We start from the raw sequence: 20,709 nt of genomic DNA on the forward strand, positions 1-20,709 counted from the left end.
TCGCTACCCTCTGAGTAAAGAATTTCTCCCTATTATCTAACCTAAATCTTACCTCTTTTACTTCTAAACTGTTCCATGTTGTCCTATCACTATCTGCTCATGTAAAAATTTGGGCTTTTTCCTGTTTATAAGTGCCCTTTAATATACTTTTGGCATTATCTCCCAAAGGACTTCCTTCCTTTGAAAGGAAGTCCATGCAAAGCTACTGAATATAATGGAAGTCCTGTAAAATTCCAAATGAGAAAGAGACAAAGAATGATAAAGATGACAGCAATTTCTGCTAAGTACAAATTCTGACTTCTGATAAACTGTTAGTGGTTTTTGGCCCAGCTGGAGAGTCCTTAGCATCTGATAGTGCAGGCTGATATTTCTTTGGTAGAATCTCATTACATTTATAACTTAATTAACATCTGCTGTAATACTGGACTCTGTAGAAATGAATAGCCAGACCTGGTACCATTGTTTTGTGCTCCAAGTCTCTTTCAGCCAGTGAATACCAAAGTTCTTTCTGTCCCACTAATGTTAGCAACTTTTCTAAGTGCCTTCACTATCACATTTTTTGCTGCTTTCTGTCTATGTTGGTTCCCTTTTTTGATAGTGCTCGCCCTGCCTTAAGATTTACTAGGCCTTGGACATCATTTTGCAATGTTTTAGTTGGGAAAGAAGAATTTGACCAACATACAAAAGCAGCAGTACTGTATTAATCCAAAAGCTTATTTAGCTAGACATTAGGTTGTAGCAGTTAGGGTAAGATTATTTTAAGTGGATAAACAGAGAGTAATGTTTTCCTCAGTGTCTATTCCCAGTCTTTGGCAGTAGATGAGTATTTCTTTCTGAAAAAGAGCCTGTAGCCACATCTTTGTGTTTAACAGACTGTGGTGGAGTTTTCTTTTCTTCTATCTATTCTGTGTTTTGAACTTGTTTATTCTGTTGTTTTCACAACATCATAGGGCAATGAATTTCTCTGTGGGCTGTAGAAAAATGCTGGATTTTTTTTCGTTACCTTTTACTGCAATACCTTAATTGGTTACAGTCTCTTTCTTTTATCTTGACAAATACTGAACAGTCATGTCCTGTTCATTTGCCTATGTCGTTTAGGAGTGGACTCAGGTAACATATTCTTTAGTCATCTCAGTCCAAGCTGAAATGTCAAAATGTATTTAAAGTACCTTCAAAGATATGGAAGCATTTCCACGCTTCTAGAGAGATGCTGCCATTCCCATTTCAGGCCAGTGACTCATAGAAATTTGCATTTGCCATGCTGATCTATTTGGGATTGAATGTACAATCTCTCCTCAGCATTGGAGATGTTTTACAGGGACTCCTGTATACTAGAAGCAATTGTTCATTTTTTAAAGTCTCAAGTTAATTCATTTATAAGCTCCTTTGTCTCTCAGAAGCTTAGAAAACCTTTTTTTGAGAATTCCCCATTCTTCTTTACTAGATGTTTGACTCTTCTGTGGTGATGCACTGGACTGTGGCAGACAAAATGTTTTTTCTTTTGTTTTCATCTGGCTAAAATGTAGTTTCTTTCATCACTTCATCCCTGATTTGGAATGTAAGGAAATAGCTCAACCATATGATTTACTTTATCTTATGCTTTCCTTTGTATTTTAAGGCCCATGTCAGATTAGCAGGGAACTTCTAACAAAGTCAACTGTACTTTTTCTTCCTTAACCCTCTGAAAAAAATAGAAGTTGTATATTCACCATCTGTTTTGCAAATGGCTGGTTTATAAACACATGCAATACCCCGGTCAGGAAAAACAAGGTGTAATCACTTACTAACCTTCAAAGAAACCAACATTGGTAATGTTTTGAGGGTATGAGCTCATAAAATCAAAGAAGACAAACTGAAACAAAGCTGCTTTCTCAGCTCATTGCTTTTGCTTTTTTTCTTAGCTCTTCTCTTACAAGGTAGCTTTTACAATATCCTAATTCAGTACAAAGAGGAAAATAATTCTAAAATTTTTAGCTCTCATCTGTCACTGCAAGTTTGGAGTTACTATTTTTATATTTGAAAACATTTAACTCATTTTCCAATTTTAATTTATAGAGTTATCTTTAGTACTGCAGGTGAAGATAATTCTAGAGTGCACATGTGGTGCCGTTCAAGGTTCAGCCTGTGGTGTCTGCCTGCCCAAGAATCCAAAACCAGAGACAGTGGCTTCATGGTGGAGCAGATGGAGAGTTGAGGGGTACTACTGTTGATTAATAGCAAACTGTATGGTAAAGTAGCTGCAGTTTTCTGTCTCTCTTAGTCAGGCCTATCTGTCTGTGACAGTTTTGATATAGAGAAAAGGGGACCATGGTCCAAAGAAATACCAGGCACCTGAAAGAGAGTTGGGAAGATTTTGAGCAGTCAACCAAAAAGATCAATCAAAAGAGGTACCTCACTGCGACTGTCTCCCCTGGCATCTGAACTCACTGGCTTCTCTGAGTGGGGTCTCAATGTTTTGGGGTACCTCATATGTATGGGGCTGCTGAATCACAGCCTGAACCTTTGATTGATCCCCTGAGGCGAGCAATGAGTCAGCCACGGGAGCACAGGTGAAGGCAATTCACCTGTGCTGCAGGAAGGGGTGGAGCCTGGCTCCATCTCTCCTAGACCCATTTAAGAGCTGACTGCCAGTAGGGAAGGATCTCTCTGGAGATCTGCTCCATCAGGAGTTCATCTCACGAGCCCAGGACAGGGTGAGTGACTTTCTCTCATTTCTCCAATATAAATTATAAAATTATATTAGCCAAGCTCCTGGATATATATGTGTGTACACACACACAGACACACACACACACACACACACACACACACACACCACACACACACACACACACACACACCACACCCCCCATCTGTATATCCATTGATTAAACACTCATAGAATCACAGTCTCATTTGAGTTGGAAAGGGCCCTTCAATTTCATCTAGTCCAACTCCCCTGCAATGAACAGGGATATCTACAGATAAATCGGGTTGCTCAGAGCCTGGTCTTGCTTAAATGTCTTCAAGGATGGGGCACCCACCACATCTTGGGGCAGCTTATTCTAGTGCCTCATCACCTTTATTGTAAAAAAACCTTTTCTTTATATGCTTCTCTTTTTTAGTTTGAAGCCACTTCCCTTTTTCCTATCACAACAGATCCCCACTAAAGAGTCTGTTCCCTTCTTACAACCTCTGTTTAGATTCCCTGGACCTCCAAGGCAGGAGTTCTGTTGCATCCTTCAGTCCCATGCTGATGTGATGGAGGCTATCCCAGTTAGATTGAATTCAGTGTTTAACATATAACTAAAACTACTTGGATTTCAAAACCCAAACCCACCCCTAAGCTTCCAGTTGATTGTAACTGCCTTTCATGATTTAGTCACCTAAACATACTTCCTTTGTGTTATTTTAAGCACTCTCAAGTACCCTACCTAGCTTCCAGCTGCTTTATCAGAGGTTGCAGGTCTCATTAGATCCCCTCTTATCACCTGGCCCTGTGCAGATAGCTTGAATAGCCCACAGCATCTCAAATTGCAATAGATGCTTTTATGTGAGCCAGGGAATTGAACTGTTTCTGTCTAGGGCAAGCTGGTCTCTGATCTGATCAAGAACAAATGCGGAAAACACACCTTTGATATTAAAATATTCCAAAAGCGATCATATACGTGAATACTCTCTCTCCTTCAAATACAATAAAGTTGACTGTAGTGTTCCAGTAGCACATACGTCCAGCTCTAGAACCAGGTAACTTCACTTCACCCTGCCATCCTGTGAAGCCGTCCCTGCTGGCTGCATCGGAATTGAGAACATTCCTGCTCTCAATCAACCAGAAGAAAAGATACAGCCTATGAACACACAGGGCTGGAGGGGATTGCTTGCAGGTTGGCTCTCTGAAGGAATCATCAAGAGGCAGACGTTTGTATGTGTTTTCTGCCTGAGACGTTGCTGAAGAGTAACATGTCACTTGCCTGCTTTCACTGCTACCCTGCCAAAGGGGATGACTTGCAGAAGAGCTACATTTCTGCTGTTTTCCCTTGGCTTAACAAACACAAAATGCTCTTGCAGCTGCCTGCGAAGTGGGCATTAGCTTCCATAGAATCAACATGTTTGTATGCCGTAATGAAGGAAACTGAAAAAAAAATTTAAAGCCAGTTAGAGTTCTTTTCACAGTGATTTCCAGCGATTTAGGCTTGAAATGAGTAACTTGAAAGCACCCAAATCCTTCGTTAATAATTTACATGCGAATAAAGCTGAAGAAATGCCTGGGATTCCAGCTACTTCATTTGATTGCCTCATGTTTACAGACTGCGGAGTTCTTTCAGAGAGCACAAGATGTTTGTCATTTGGGTTCCCTGGGATGTTGACATATTTTCCAAGGCTGATGGAATGCATTTGCATGTTTTGCCCTACAGAATTGTATGGGCCTAACTTGTTTTGACATCTACATGTGAGTTCCATATTAGCCTTTAGACTACTATTGTAAATGTTGCTTTTAGTTATTGAAAATGGCTTCCTTCCTACCAGGCAGACAGCATTCAAGTTTTCCAATTGTGATTTTTTTGTGTGTGTGTACACATAGGGTTTTGAACTGTTCTTAGAAGATTAAGGAATGGTTTTCCTTTGAATACTCAGGGTGCAGACAGGAGGCTCTGATGCTACTGGCTGGAAATACTTTGAGAGAGAAAAATGCTTCTTCGTGGAGCATTTTTAAAAACACTCTAAAGTAAATGAATGTGTTAGAATTGACATGGTCCTCTAATCCAATCTTCTTCAGAAGTTTATTTTGTTTATATGCTATAAGTTGCACAGTTTAGTCATTTATCAGGTAGTTCTAGCTAGGATTTCTGAATCTCACGAAAGGCGTTCTCTTTTGTGAGAACAACGTCTTCACTGATTATCTGAAATATAAAAAGCCAAACTTGACTTGCAACAGAGATGCATAAGTTTTCATTGTTAATATTTGTCTCTACATTGCATGCTGCAGAAGGTAGAAGACATTTTTCTCTTGGAACTGTCATGATTACAAGTATTTCTTTTAGGTCATGGTCTGTAAGGGGTAGCTTCCAGTTTTGGCCAACATTATCTGGACAGAGAAGATGTGTTATCTTCTTTGAATCTTTTTGTCCCATCCTAGTGCTCCTTGTATCTTTACACAGTGAAATTCAGTTGCCTAAACATGGATATGGGTTGCCAGCCCCAGAGCTGTAGGAGGCCTGCCTGGCCTGTGACTGGCACTGTAGCTGGGCACAGATCTGTGGCAGCTGTTGTGTTAGATATGCCAGCTCCAGGCAGGGGGATTGGGTCCTCAGCTGGCTTCCCTCTAGGATAAAGAAATATTAAACATTGTTCTCGGCTTCTTCTGAAGTCCACAAAGTTGAGCATAAGAGTGCTAGGGAGGTTGTTGCCAAGACTGAGCTGGTAGAACGGTCGTGTCTGCCCTGCCTTGAGGTAGCCCTAGCAAGCTTTGCCTTTGCAGAGGTCAGCAAGCTATGGCTGTGACTCCTGAAGGAGAATTCTTTCCCACATCCTTTCTCCCGCAGCAACAGGAAAGGGAAGTTCAAATCTTGGCCCAGTCTCTCTGTTTTGGCCCTATTTGCTTCCTCCTATTCCCTGTACTTCCCAGTGCAGAAATAACCACCCCCAGCCATGGCCCACTGAACTAGGGGAAGCAAAGTTCAATTTTATTTATGTGTCTGAGAGAGTTTGTCCTAGCTCTGAAAATATGGCAATTAGCAAATTAGCCTCATGTGGCTATTCTATTTTGAGGGCCCGTGCGCATGTGATGCTAATCTTGCGCCTGTCTGACAGCTTGGCCTTGGCTCACAGCCCTGCATTGTCATGTGCTGCAGAATCAGAGATTTGCAGGGATTCTCATCCTTATGGCATCTTGATCTAAAATGCTGGTCCCCAACTCTGGAAGACTAGTTTCACTCTGATTTTGTACCTTTGGCCCTGCTCTAGTAGTATCTGCTACAGACACATTTCAAATGTGAAGTTTATTTGCTGATAGGCATAATTTAGAACATTGTTTCTTGAGTGGTAAATGAAGAAACTGTAAAAAGTGTAATATATGAGAATATGTGAGAAGAAAAAGTCCTCAGTTCATGTCATTTCTCTTTCTGTGTGACTCTTTTGCAGACAGCACAGGATGGGTCATCCCTGAGACCTACACCCACCCGTATTCCTGTGTCAAAAGGTATGAAAGCAGGAAAGCCAGTAGTGGCAGCCTCAGGAGCAGGAAATGTGACAAAATTCGAGCCTCGTGCCGAGACTCAGTCTATGAAAATAGAACTGAAGAAATCTTCAGCCAGTGGCTCTGGCTCCCTGGGCGGGGGTCAGGGCTGATGGCAGGTTCAGGGGGTATGTTCTGCAGCTGTTACTGCTACCATGAACTACAGCCTCCTGTCTGTGGAGTTGCTCATGATTGTCCATACTAACGAAGCCCTTCACCTGTCACTCACAACCAACTAATGAGTGTGTGTGATGACTACTTGAGTAACAACATCCTTTTGTTTTCTTATTGAAGGAGGAAAAGAACCATCAAAAAGGCAGTGTGTTTCAGGAATACATTCAGCCTGGGGAATGACAATGGGCAACTTCAAGTTATCAATCCTGTCTAGGAATTCTTAATGCTTGACTTGGTAACTTTTTAATAGACTGAGGGAAGATCACTTTTAAACAACTGTCTTCCAGCATAACAGATCACTTTCTGTCCTGGCTTCTGCGTGGAGCACCTGCTTATAACCACACTTTTGAGATGCTGTGGTACCTAGGGACCTAAGCTTTTATTTCAATAAAAGCTAGTGCCTCACATACAGCAGAGGCAGAAAGAAAGGACCACAGGTTGTGACCAGCCTTCTCTCTTGGAATCTCTCATCTAGATCAGCTTTTCTCCCGTGAGCTTCATTTTCAAGGCAGTGACAAAATTCAGGGGAATGGGGAGGTTGCACAATTTGGGCAGCAGCAGCACTAAGCAGCTGTGTATTTCTTCCAGAACTTGAATACACTTGTAGTTAGTGCTTACAGCTCAGTCTCTCTTCTGTGGCTTAGACTGCCAGCTCTGGGGTTAGATGAAGGAAGTAGGCCAAAAGGTGTTTACTCTTTAAAAAAAGCCTTAGAGAAACATTGATCTGACTACAATCAATACAGTCCATTTGTGCCTGCTCCAAAAACCATGAAAGTCTATGAAGCAAGTCATTTAGTTGACATCACTGGGCTTGCAGTTTTTCTTGTGGATGGACTTGTGCTCTGTAGGTAAACTTGAGCTGTTAAGCATCCTTATGTGTTAGAGAGAGTGTCAACACAGATTGCTGGTGGCAGCTGTTGCTACCTAAAGAGATAGTTCAAGTATGGTCATGGAAAGAGAAAGGGTCTGATACCTAAGCTATGGTCAATTCTCATGTTTGAAGTATTTTGTGTTAAGTACAGACTGCCTCAGAGTACCATGGAGATTCATCTTTCTTCTCTCTTTTTGGTTTCTTCATGTATATGTTTGCATTTTTAAGCATGTTTTAAGGAATTTTTCCAGCATGGAAATGGTGTGGATACTGATGATTGTTACAATGATTTATTTAATAACACTAAAGTTATTAAAGGGCATTTCCTTTAAGTGATCAATTTTCACAGAAGAAAGTTGCAAAAAAGAAACTGAGCAGACTGATAAATTTGAGTTTTAAAGCTTGTATACCTCAACCACCACAGAAAGCTGTAAAGGACTGGTTAGGAATAGCTTTCAGAAGGAAAAGCAAGAAGACTACCAATAAATAATAAATACAATTCACGGAAATAAAAATGCACCAGTATGTGAAATATTAAATAGCTTTCTGTCTGGGAGAAGAAATTTGATGGAAAAATCTACCACAGAAGGTCGACAAAATTATATTCAATCCAAACAATGTTTAATCTTCAGTCTGCACTTTGCAGTGCTCTCCAATTTAAGACCCAGATATGGCCATTATCCCAGAATACAGCTGGCATTTTATTATTAACATGAAGGACATTTTGTCTGTGATACAAAAGCTGCTGTCACACAAAAAGAAATAGGCTTCCTTTTTTCCATCTGTGCAGCACCTTCAGTACCTGCTAATTTTAAGGTTCTGGTTCCTATGGCACCTGAAAATCAGATTCAGATTTTTCATAGCACTCAATTCCCACTGTTTCAGATAACACTTGGAAACTGGAATTATCAAGCAATATGAGTTACCATTCCAGAAGTGCTTAGACCCTCTCAACTAATTGTTGAGAGCCTCAGTTTGACAGTAAATGGTTACTGAGATCTTACTGCTCTATTTGTAAGAGAAATTTTAAGCAGATGTTTGAAGAAAACTTATTAAGAGCCTTTAGCTGGATAGACCCTCTAAATACTGGCACTCAAACAAATCTTTAGTTCAAAACAATCATTTAAATAATACTGCAAACATGAGCCCCAAGCTAATGTGGTTACAGTGATGAACTACAGCTGGCTTAAGCCTTCCTTTTCATATTTTTTTTCAAAGAAACGAGCTATTCCTTAGTTAACTTAACATTGCCTTACCCAGGGCAATGTTCTAAGTGTGCCTGTGGCTGAAAAAATGGTTTGTTTTGCCTAAGATCTGAGAAACTAATTCACCTGAAGAAATAAGCCAGACTTACAGTACCTGAAATCCAAGACACGCAAATTAGCACAGCTGAACCAGAACTGCAGACACAAGCTAGGAACTGCTCTATAGAGTCAGAAGGATTATATGAGACAGATTTGAGAAATTCCAGACAGGTCAGACCAAGGATGCTGTTATTTTTCCTGGGAACAGCACAAAAAAAAGAACTTTTGCTCCATAGCCAACCCAGCAGAATTGCAGAGAGTTGGAATCAGGCAACTAGTTTGACTGTTAGCTACAGATACATGTTTTGTGTTCAGCATTTTTAACATGTTTTGACTGAGCTGAGATTCTTGTTTTGTAAAGGCAGAAAGAATGTAAGATAATGATACTTCTATTATTATTTTTTTTTAAAAGAAAAGCCTGTAGTTCAGAAGTCTTCAAAGTTGAAACGTAACTGTCTTTATTTTATTGGAATTTCTTCTGAATCTGAAGACTGTATTTTTAGTGACTACAGTAAAGTTCTCTGTTCAGTAGGTTAGCTCCAAAGGGTGATTTAGACAACAAAGTCTAAATAGAGTCCATAATGCTCCAGCTCAGCTCCCAGCTTTCTTGGTATTGTCTGAGCACCAGAGACATGCTGAAGATCTACCTGAAGTTCTGCTGCTGCACTTGCCTACCAGTGTTGTGGCCCAACTAGTCTCTGAATCTAACTGAAATACACATTCTAGGTATTCATGTCCTCTCAGGACATAAAATAAAGCCACAATTTCATGATCATTTAAAGTCAGGACATACCCAACCAGAGTCAGAAGTTGTAGTCTTGTCTTTGACAACTCCAGCCCAAAATAATACTGACTTCCATCTGGTTGGCCCTTGAGTTGTCACAAGCGTTTGAACTTGCCTGGAGAACTGATCTAAACTAAAAGGAACCTAGCAACAGACAAAAAGCCTAATTTTAACCTAGCCTAGGTGCAAGATGTTAGGCTAGAAAAAGAAAGGGAGAAGGTGTGGGGAACCAGTAGCTGTTTTAATGTGGTTGTAGAATCATTAACGTCTCGTAATAGATCACATACCGTAGGGATATGTAGTAGTGCTCCTTTTTTAACAAGCTTTTGATTGAACCTGTCCCTCAAAGGCATGACTCAGGACCCTCTTCTCAGCAGTTCCTGAGGTAATTCCAATCAGCTCCACCAAATTCAGCAAGCACTGACGACAGCTGAGGGACTGACAATGGCATTCTCATTCTCTTCTCTAAAGGCTGTGCTGTTCTGCATGGAGGAGTTCAGTATTCATTGAGCAGAAACAAGAGAGTGGTTGAGTGATCAGGATATTGAAGTAAGGGGGAAGTTCCCCTAGATTCTGGTCCCTGTTCCAAAGGCTGCTTTTAAGCCTGGCCTTCTGTGAAAAGAAGGCTTCTAAGATGAAATGTCTGTGTTCATCCATCCTTCCATCTGTCCTCTGATGAATAACATTGAACACATCCACCAGTTTCGGCCAAACCTGACAAAGCAACAGAGGTCCCCAGAATAAGAAGTTCTTCAAGTTTAATGAAAGGGGTGACTGAGAAGAGGAGCAAGACCTTAGCAGAACCCCACTGTGTGAAAGAATGCGGCATGAGCTCACCTTCAAGCAAAATCGAAGACCAAACACAAGAGAGTGATGTCAGAAATGCCACAAGGACAAGCTTTTTTCAGACCTCAGATTTTTCTAGGCACCAAAGAATCAAACTGTCAGACATAAATCCATAGGAAATTAATCGGGCCTTTATTTACAGGGCTTCTTTATGTGTATTTTACCATGACTGGGTTACAGTGCAGAAAACCAGCATCCTCTGCCCAGGTGATCATTAGGAATTACTCATGCTCATTCTTTCTCTCCCTTTCCTTTTTCCCTGTATTGATTTTTTCGGTGAAGTGGAACAGTTTCAATAGCAAAATGCACTCAACTCAGAATAACAATAGTAAATACAGTGGTCTTTAAAAGAGAGGAGGTGCAGATTTGAGTCCCATCAGACACAAGCAAAATCTGAACCTATAGCACCCACATTATGAAATAGTGCTCTCATGGACTATCTGTGTAAGTGAAAATTTCCATTTCTTTCATTGACTTTTAAGCACTTCAAATATTTTCAGGATATTGAAACCAAGGGCCTGATCTACTACTCTTTTCATGACATGACTGCTGCTTTGTGAGTACAGAACAGAGGAAGGAGCCTCTGACAAGGCTTAGCAAGACACCTAATGCGCAGAGGAACGGCAGGATTCAGAAGTTACAACTCTGTACTCTGCATTACCCTCTTGGCTGGGTTTAGATGGTTTCCTGCTCAACATGCCGTATCTAATCTGAACATCTCTTGCTGCAATCTCTGTCCTCATCCTTTTAAATCAGAAAATAAGTCAGTAATAGATGTTAACTAATCTATGTCCATACTTGCAACAGAAAAAAAGGTTAGCATGCACCTAAATTCTCACACCAGCTCTTTCTCTTGTACCCATGCTAGTGCTAAAGAAAGTCTAAGTTCAGACTCACTAGGAACAGAAGAACATTTTTATTTTGGTTAGGCTTCAATGTGAAGTGGAGAAATGCCTTTTTCTGGCTGACATAGCCATACAAGCCATAGTGAAAATTTCAGCCCATATGGCTTAGGTAGAGCGACAGGAGAACAGGAAAGGTGTGCCAGCCCATTCATGACAAGATACAAATCAGCATGCACTGATGTGTGAGATTTTGGTTCTAGACCCTTAACACAGTCTTCTGCTGCATTTTCAAGATTAGATTCTGCCACCTGAATGTTGTTACGGAAGGAGTATTGCTAATGTGGTCATGAGCAGAGCAATGTTTGCATAAGTATGACTGAAAATGAGGGAGCACAGAACTTCATCTCTAATGTTTAAGAGGAGCTTTCTCATATTGTTAAACATACTAAGTAAACAGTAGAAGAAAAACAGAGATTCTTATTTATTTTGCCCTTTTTCTTTCCCTTCTGTGATGCCCATTAATGTGATTCTTCATAAAGCACAAAACACTTTGTGACTCTTCTTAATATGCCCACAGAATTACACATCACCATAGAAATTGGTCGCATTTGAGTAATCTCAGAAGTCACATGAATATGTTGATTCATGCCAACTAGATGCCAAATCACGTTACTACTTGAAATGTGCTAGATGTGTTCTAAAACATGTTCAATATTTACATGAACATTTTGTGATTCTGATCAGAAGCTGAAAGTCATGTCTTTAAAGAAGCAATCTACCATCCTGTGGTGTTTCAGGTGCTTGGCATAATCTGCAGCAGTCAAGACAATTTTCAGACCAATTATATGTTCTATCACACATCAGTGGCTAACTTCATTGAACCTGTTTGAAACCTGTAGTTTGCTGACAGAAGTTTCTATGAGCTCATCTTTTGAACTTGTTTTCATTTAGGGGAATGTTTTTCTCCCCTGCATCAGTGTGAGTTACCCTCTTTCCCTTAATTCTGACTGAGCACACTGACAGACCTCTATCCAACATTTCTCACTGAAGATGTTAACTTGAGTTTTGATCTCCATTACTGCCTATGCTGCCCTTACAAAGCTTTTTGGAAGACGCAATGAGGATTAACTACTTTCAAATTCAGAGCTGTCAGCTCTGAGATTCAGGTACAAATCATTCAGGTACAAATCATTCAGGTATGAATGGTTCCTCACTTTAAAAACACTTTTTCAATGGGATTATAAAAATAGAAATACTGATAGATGATTCACTTTTGTCACTTGGATGTGCAACTTTCTGTATCGTTTGATTGTTTGTATATATTGTAAGAAAAAATTAAACTTACATGCATACATTAAACATACATTAAAATGTCAGTTGATGTGCTTCATTATGAGAATTGGTATTTTTGATAGGCCAGTTGCTAATGCTGCGTTTCCCTGAGGTATTCCAGCTTACACTGGGGAGACCAAAATCAGATTGATCATTTTTAGGTTACGTATCTTTGTCCTGTCATTAAAATAAATTCAGTTGCGTTTAAGTGAATTGATAGCTCCTTGAAATATTCAGACCTAAAAGCCTAGAAAAATATATGTAATTATATCATATTCCTACAGAGGTTACTCCTACTGAACTGTGACAAAATCTACCCTACTGTAGTTTCAGTTTAATAACTGTTTGAATACCTCTTCTAGTAACTACAGTAATGTAGTATGTAATATGTAATATGTAGTATGTAATATGTAGTATGTAGTTTGAGTTTTGGTCTAGAGGGAGGTGTCCTTGTCTATAGCAGAGGGTTGGAACTAGATGATCTTAAATATCCCTTCCAACCCATGCCTCTCTATGATTCTATGTACATAATGCATACATATACATATTATATGTAGCAATATAATGCAAAATAAATTGTTAGGAAGAAAAAAAAAAAAAAAACACAAAAAAAACCAACTTGTTCCATGCATATAAATGAGTGTGAGAAAAAAATGAACAAATAAATACTAGAACTGGAAAATATTTGTTTTTAATAATTTTCTGACTTTTTAAAAAGTCATTACATTTAGTCTGCAGGAGGACAGCTGATTTGGAAACCCACTGTATTTTTGCTGTTCATTCAGTATTGAGCCTTCACAAGGAAGATGATATTTTCTACAATCCGCTTAGTTTTTAGAATTTTGTTGTTAAACTATGAATAAATTGATCATATCCAAATTGATTATTAAGAAACAGTGTTTCATACAGAATTCATGTGACTCCCATTGACATGAATGGGATGTTTCATTCGATGTTATAACCTGATATTAAATGCAGCTTTTTGCATAATATTCCCCAAGAGCATGAAGTTGGAGAACAGCTCTGCTTGTAATTTTTTCTTGCCGTAGTTTGCGGTTCTTTAATATTCACTGCTCAAATGTCTGAGAATAAGCACACATATATTCCTGAAAATCATTTCTGAATGTAAATTATATAAAAATGAAGTGCTTTCATGTAGGAAAATCTATTACTTCATTTGCCACACCATATTTCCTTGGACGTTGCCTTAGCTGTGCTATTCTGGGTCAGCACACATAAAATCCTAACTGGAATCTGCCATCTAGTGGCAACGTACTGGCATAACGAGTGCACAAAAAGCAGTGACCTTTCTTTTAATATAACTTACTTAAACACCTTTCAAGTATTAGCAGACAAAGGCAAAGAGTCAACAAAAATGTCCAAGGGGATCATGGCACGGTTAGTGCAATTTCTTGGGCTGCATACTTTTTGAAAAATCTTCAGGCCAGTAAGGGAGGAAAGAATCTTAAACAACAACAACAACAACAACAACATTTCAATTAAAAAATGAGTATTTATGAAAGCATATTACTGTATTCCTAGTTAGCATTGGTGCAGTTATATTATTTGAAATGTGCAGAATACCTATTTTCAGAGATAATGTCATTGACTGATAGCTAAATTCTTCTATTAAAAATTGCCTGTGGGAGCAGCGTACTTAAACAGAAAAGCTGAAGACCAAGTGTGAGTCAGCATTTCAAAAGAACCTTGAAATTAATCAGAGAGCTCTTGTGTTACACTTAGGACAAAACTAAATTGGGCCTTTCAAAGACAAGGCAAATACTTCCTTTTGCATACTATGGGTGGAATTTATATTCCAGGCAATAGCAAAATTCAGCAGTCTTGCTGAATAAAAGCAGCATCAAATTCTAAGGAAAATTCAGATAAAAACAAATGACCACATACCTCTTTCTCATCCCAACTTCAGAATCGCCAGCAGGTTTTTGATGATTTTGCTCAGATAGGATTCAAGATACCCAACTTCAAATTGTCCTCCACAGGATTCAGCTGTGGGGCTGAGCCTTAGTGTTCCTGTGGTTTGATTTATTCAGCTGTATTATTCTTTTTTTCCAAGTGATGGATTTGACACTGAGGCGCGAGCCAAGGGCTCCAGAGCCCTAGCATGGTACTAGTCAGGTTTCCCACTGCAGCATTTAAACAGGGCATTTTTTTATCAAACACTGATGTTAGAGAAAGAAGATTATTCCAGAAGAAAAATACTTTGCTAATGTAATTGTTCTTCATTATAGTAACTTGTAATTTATTTCCAGTTTCATAAAACCAAATGTTTTGCTCTCTTTTCTTTTAGAGAGTGTCATCATTCACCAGTTACGCATGAGCTCTAGATGAGTTACCACCCCAATATACTTTCTGTGTGCACTACCCTCCTTACCAGTTGGATGGATCACTGTAGAAGCCCTCTACCATCAACACCAGGGTCACTTGTGCTACTGATTATTCATGGGAGTATTTACTGCTTCCATTAGATTTTATGTATTCTTCTTGGTAGAGCTTTAAGAACGGTATTTTGATACAGCCAGAGAGAGAGAAGCAGTCTTTCTGCCAGCTGAATTTCACTTTTATTTGCAAAGCCTGAGGCACGTGCTTGATTTTGTTTGCTATATAATTTATTTTTTTAATACACTTTGTAAAGTAACTGTCCCAAAGTTGCAATTCCTGTTGTCCGTGGTGCATTTGTTTGTAGAATACACTGTTAAATTTGCAATTTGATATTTTTGTAGAGGAGAGAATGTAAAGAAAGGAAAAAATAATTTCAACAGTATTTTCTGTTTAAATGGTAAAATACTCGGCGCAATTTTTTGCTACCATATGATTCTGTGAGACTAAATACTCTGATGACTGCTGTATGGAATTTCTACTATTGCAGAATATGTCTTGCACTGTGTGATGGTTTGGCATAAAATTAAGTATAAAGTCCAATGCCTTGAAATACAACTAGATTTACTCATTTTAGACAATGTAAGCCAGTTGTTAAAGCTGTGATTTTTTTCTATATAATGTATGTTTTTACTTATGCCTGTACCAAAAAAAAGTTGATTTTCATTACACTGTAACTAATAAATTTTCACAACTATGCAAATGTAATCAAGTGTTTCAATTTTAAATTAATTTTCTGCAGTTGGCAGTATTTGTGTGTCTTTGTGTTTAGGGACAGAATGTATAGCTTTGGAAGTTAATTTTTCTGACTGCTTTCCACTGCGGTATCACAGTGATGTGCGTAGTAAAACTGGTTCTAATACTGCTTGTGATACAAAGAGGGATCTGTCACCAAGTGCTTAATGACATCATGGTTTCTAACCTGGTGCTCTCACTGCATTGGCAGATACATTTGCTTGACACGATCAGACTATTCAGTGCAAGACTAATGGAACTGTATAGATGAGATGCCATGTGGTGAACTGTGTGTTTTACACTGGCAGCTTTTCGGATAGCACCCATAGAGCTCTGTGGCAGCTATACTTAAAATGATGTTTGAATGAACTACACATAAAGCTGGATAAAACCCTTGCAGGGTGAGTTTTTTTCTTATACAATTCGTAATTAATTGTTTTTAATCAAGTCGTTGGCACATATTTAAAATGCTACAGTTATTTGAATTGTAGAAGCTACTGGGATAAACTGTTTTTAGAAGAGAAAACAGTATTGCTTGCAGGAGATGCAATGTGGGATGCCAGAAAAAGTGCATTAATTCAGTGTCCTACTGAGAAGAGTAGGCCAGTTACCTCTGAAGCTGGAATAACGCAGTGGTATGTAGTCAATTTGATCTTTGTGGTTGGGTTTGCTTGCCAACCATGGGAGCTGTTGGCTCTTCTTGATATGAGCTCTACACTTAGTACTGAAATTCTAGAGAACCAGGACATTCTGGGACCTGGATGGACTTTTTTGGAGCTGATCTGCTCTGGGAAGAGTTAGCTGATATGCAAGGGAGCTACTGGATAATCAAAACAAAACAAATGCTGTTTCTGCTTGCAAAACTCATCTCCTGGTATAGCTTTTGACTACACCAGAGCTTCAGCTGATACACCAAGTTTGTTAAGGAGGCTTGTGGTGGGTTTTTTTTGTTTGTTTGTTTGTTTTTTACATCTGATAATGTGTGCCAATAAACATAGCTGTGTCTGTAAGCAGTATTTTAGAGTGAGTTCGGTATTCCAGCTTTCATAGAGTAATAAATTCAGAGCATGTTTAGTGTGTGCCACATTTCAATTTGCGGTGCAGTAGAATGAATGTAGTACTGACCCAAATCTCTCATTTTCAAAACATCACCTGTGAATCAAGAACTATCCATGAGTTCACCTGGAATGAAACTGCCCGCTACTTGAAAGTGACACTGACAGGCCTGAAGTGAACTTTTACGTATGGGTAAAATCTAAGTACAGTCATACTTCAAAGTTGAGTCTGGATTTGAAAAGTCCCAATCAAGAAGTAAAATATTTTTCCTTGTCTGGATTTTAATATAAAGCTGATTCAGTATGAGTGTATGCATAAGCTGTCCTCTGTTGTTTTATGATCCCTAAACAAATACACAGACATTTACAGCTTCGCAAATGCATTAAGTTTTTAAGCTTTTAAAAAATAAAGGTTTGTTTAAAGCATTAATACAGTCGTGGTGTACTTGAAATCATTTAGCTTTTAATGCATGATAATGAACTGCAGCACTCTAAAGGAGAATAGCAATCCTGGTCACAAAAGATCAATGCTGACACACACTACTGCATCAACAATACTGTTTTATGCAGATAGAATAATAAATTCTCTTCTGATATTTTGCGGGTAGCAAAGTATTTCACTAAGGCATCCAGTCAGTCAAGTTCATGAATGCAAAGGGTGCTCTGACAGGTGTATTTCATCTTATGTATTTATGTTCCTGGCCATTTTGCACATTACCAAATCTGGATTTGCATCTAAAACAAATTAAGAAAGTGCATTAGCCACATAATTGGCTGATACTCTGGGGACACTCAGGAAGAGATGTAATAATGTAGATTAAAAATGGGATGAATTTCTACAATTATTACCATTAAAAAGGAAGTAATCATGAAGTGCTTTCATGATAAGACAAAGCAAAGGCCACTTTGGACTACAGAGAGCAGTAACTTTTAAGCAATGGAAAATCAGTGAATGATCTGCGTTTCCCTTAAAATACTGTAATTGCCTATAGAGGTTTCAAAGCCCTATTTTAGTATAACTACAGGTGATAAGATATGACATCTATTAAAAAATCTGACATACTTTGACTTCTAGAGAAAGACTCTTCTACACTGTGCTCCATTTGCCTCGTTGTGAAAAACAGTTGGACACAAGGAGGAGATAAAACTTTGTTTTGTAGAACAACCTGTAATGTAGAAAAGATGATAGAAATAGAAAATGGAGGTTACTTCCCTGAACACTCCACTTTCTACTGTGCAATGCTCAGTGTTAGCTCTTTCTCTGAACAGTAGCATTTAGTTTTATGTTGAATGCTTTACAGTAATGCTTGTTTACAGCTATGTAGATTCGCTGATTGAATTAATCTGTTTGACAGTTTTATTTGCCTTAATTGACTATTCTCTGTATTAGTGGTTATAACAGCATGAAGTTTTATTTCTTTAGATTTTATTTTAAAGAGCATCATTTTCCTAGAAATGAGAAGACAATGTGATAGAGTAAGTGCCAGAAGAAGATCGTTCAGGGAGAGTTAATGAAATACAATTAAAAAGTAAATGCCAATTGATGGTCTTTTAGATTAACTACAGTACAGTCATTTTTGTAATATTTGTGCGGGTTTAATATGCTTGAAATCAGCTTTTTGTCCATCAGGGCCCTCAAGTCCTTCTCTGCAAGGCTGCTCTCACTGAGTTCTCCCAGTCTATACTCATAATTGCCTCAACCCAAGTGTAACACCATGCACTTGGCCTTGCTGAACCTCATTAGGTTCTCATGTTCCTGCTTTTAGAACTTGTCCATGTCCCTCCCTTCTATTGTGTAAACTGCACCCCTCAGCTTGGTGTCATCAGCAAATTTCTCTACCAGAATGAGAGCCTATGAGCATGATGTCTCTTGTAGATGAAGCAAGAAGGGGGCCTCAATCAGATGGCCTGTAGTAGATCTTGACCACCAGATGCCCTTTATTAGTCCAGTCTCTAATTTTAACCCACAAGCTCTCAACTTTTTTATGACTGTTTCTCTGAGGCAGCTCCTCACACTCCACTCCACTTCTTAACACAGAGGGCAACTCTCCTACCCCTCCTACCTCACCTATCCCTTCTAAAAAGCTCATAGCCCTCAATCATGACATTCCAGTTACGTGCTTCTTCATCCCATCATGTTTCCATGATAGCAATAAGATAGTAGTTTTCCAATTGCACCATAGTGTGCAATTCCTCTTGCTTATTTCCCGTGTTGAGTGCATTGGTACAGAGGCACTTCAGCTGGGCTTTTGGCCATGTTACCTTCTGGGCAGAGCCCTCCCACAAACTTCTGGGACAAATCCAAAGTTATCCCCGCCACTGCTTCCTAAAGTGACAGTGTTCCCTGAGTCTTCTCTGTTACTCAGCAGTACATCCCCACCAAATCTACTTTAAAATCCTGGTGATGAGCCATACCAACTTGCTGCCAAGTATATTTGTACTCCTCCTGGTCAGTTGTGTCCTATCCTATATCAACTTTCCCAGTTTAAGGTTTGTCGTAGGTCACAGAACCCAAAGCCCTGGGCATGACATCAATCATGCATCCATTCAATTCATTCAACTGGTCTGATCTTCTCTCTTTCTGCCTGGATCCCAGTTCTGCAAGTAGAAGGACTGAAGAGAAAGCTGTCTGCAAAAATTTGGTATGCGTTGGCCGGGAATCGAACCCGGGTCAACTGCTTGGAAGGCAGCTATGCTCACCACTATACCACCAACGCAGCTGCCAAAATAAAGTCCTAATAAATTAGTTTACCTTCCCACATATTAAAAAGGATCACTATGAATGTATATTTTTATTAGTAATTTTTGTTCTGTATCTGTTTTTCTTATGACTGCACACAAATCAATCTGAAGTGCACTATATTGCACAGCACCTCAGTGTAAAACTTCATGAGTGTGAACTTTGTAGGTTGTACTTGTTTGGATATAAATGAATTTGCCTTAACATAAACTTGTGCAATAATATTCAACCAAGACATTAGCTTACAGGCAATAAAGTAAAACAGAGATATAACAGAATCACAAAATCACTAATGTTGGAAAAGACCTCTAAAATCATCTAATACAACCATTCACCTACCACCAGTATCACCCACTAAAGCAAATCCCCAAGTAGCATATTTACATTTTCCTTAAACACCTCCAGGAACAGTGACTCCACCACCTCCCTGGGCAGCCTGTTCCAATGCAGTTCAATCCACTCTTTCTGAAAAGAAATTCTTCCTAATAGGCAACATGAATCTCCCCTGGTACAACTTGAGGCCATTCCCTCTCATTCTATTGCTATTGCCTAGAGAAGAGGCAAACACCTTGGCACAGCATCCTTCCAGGTGACTGTAGAGAGCAATAAGGTCTTTTCTGAGCCTCCTTTTCTCCAGATGAAACCATCCCAGCTTCCTCAGCTGCTCCCTGTGAGACCTGTGCTTCAGACTCCTCGCCAGCTTAGTTGCCCTTAAATATCAGTATTCAAGCTGATATTCTTTATTTCTCTAAAGAATGGAAATAAGATTCCCCAAGAGCTGACAGCTTGTGCCCAGTGTAACCACCTGTACATAGAAGTAGAAGGTGTATTTGGTTCTCATGCCATATGACAGCAGGCCCCACCTGATGAACCTCGTGCCAAAGTTCCCAGCACCAACCCAATTAGGACTGCAAAACATGGTGCCCTGTGGTGTCCTCTGTGTCGTTGCACAGATGGAGGGATGCCTTTCCATCAGGCTACTGTGATGGCTGCACTAAGGTGATCTTTCATTGATGGAGGCCATGAAGATGCTGAGTGTCCAGGAGGTGACACAGTGGCATGGAGGGAACATGATGCTTTTCCATGAGTAGTCAATAAAATGCAGAGGACAAAAGGGCCCTCTTGAACCTGGCAGCATCCAAGGAAACTTCCTGCCACCTCACAGCAAAGGTTTACATGCAGTTCTGATCCCTCACTGGATTGTCTCGGAGGCTGAGGGAGCACAAGTCGCCAGGCTTGATGACAGAAGACAAAAGATAATAGAGAAAAGGGTTATAACAGGGGAAGGGGCTTCACTGCCAGAAGCTCAGAGGGATACATCAGGAATGAGATACAGCTGCAGCACATATGCCACAAGGAATGTGACTCACTTTAGGGCCCTAGACAATTGCTTAGAGCCCAAAATCATTCTC

At 39.4% G+C, this 20,709-nt stretch overlaps 1 protein-coding gene and 1 non-coding gene across 7 annotated transcripts in view; one reads left to right on the forward strand and one right to left on the reverse strand.

Annotated features, from left to right (window-relative positions):
* Window positions 1-16,987, forward strand: part of FILIP1 (filamin A interacting protein 1) — a 105,690-nt gene extending 88,703 nt beyond the window's left edge. For 3 of the 6 annotated variants that reach the window (XM_085217780.1, XM_085217781.1, XM_085217778.1), the window contains 2 exons: window positions 6,121-6,342; window positions 14,679-16,987. In XM_085217780.1, the coding sequence (XP_085073906.1) occupies window positions 6,121-6,327 (207 nt within the window). In that variant the 3' untranslated portion in view covers window positions 6,328-6,342; window positions 14,679-16,987. Of the gene's footprint in view, window positions 1-6,120; window positions 6,343-9,818; window positions 10,401-14,678 lie in introns of all 6 variants that reach the window. The other 3 variants (XR_014881543.1, XM_085217782.1, XM_085217783.1) reach the window with 3 other exon arrangements.
* A 2,215-nt stretch (window positions 16,988-19,202) lies between these two features.
* On the reverse strand, window positions 19,203-19,274 carry TRNAG-UCC (transfer RNA glycine (anticodon UCC)). Its single transcript has one exon. It is a non-coding gene; the product is annotated as a tRNA-Gly (tRNA).
* Between the last annotated feature and the right edge of the window lie 1,435 nt (window positions 19,275-20,709).

Source organism: Meleagris gallopavo, chromosome 2 (genome assembly GCF_905368555.1).
Source record: "Meleagris gallopavo chromosome 2, MGAL_WU_HG_1.1, whole genome shotgun sequence".
Taxonomy (NCBI): Eukaryota; Metazoa; Chordata; class Aves; order Galliformes; family Phasianidae; genus Meleagris; species Meleagris gallopavo.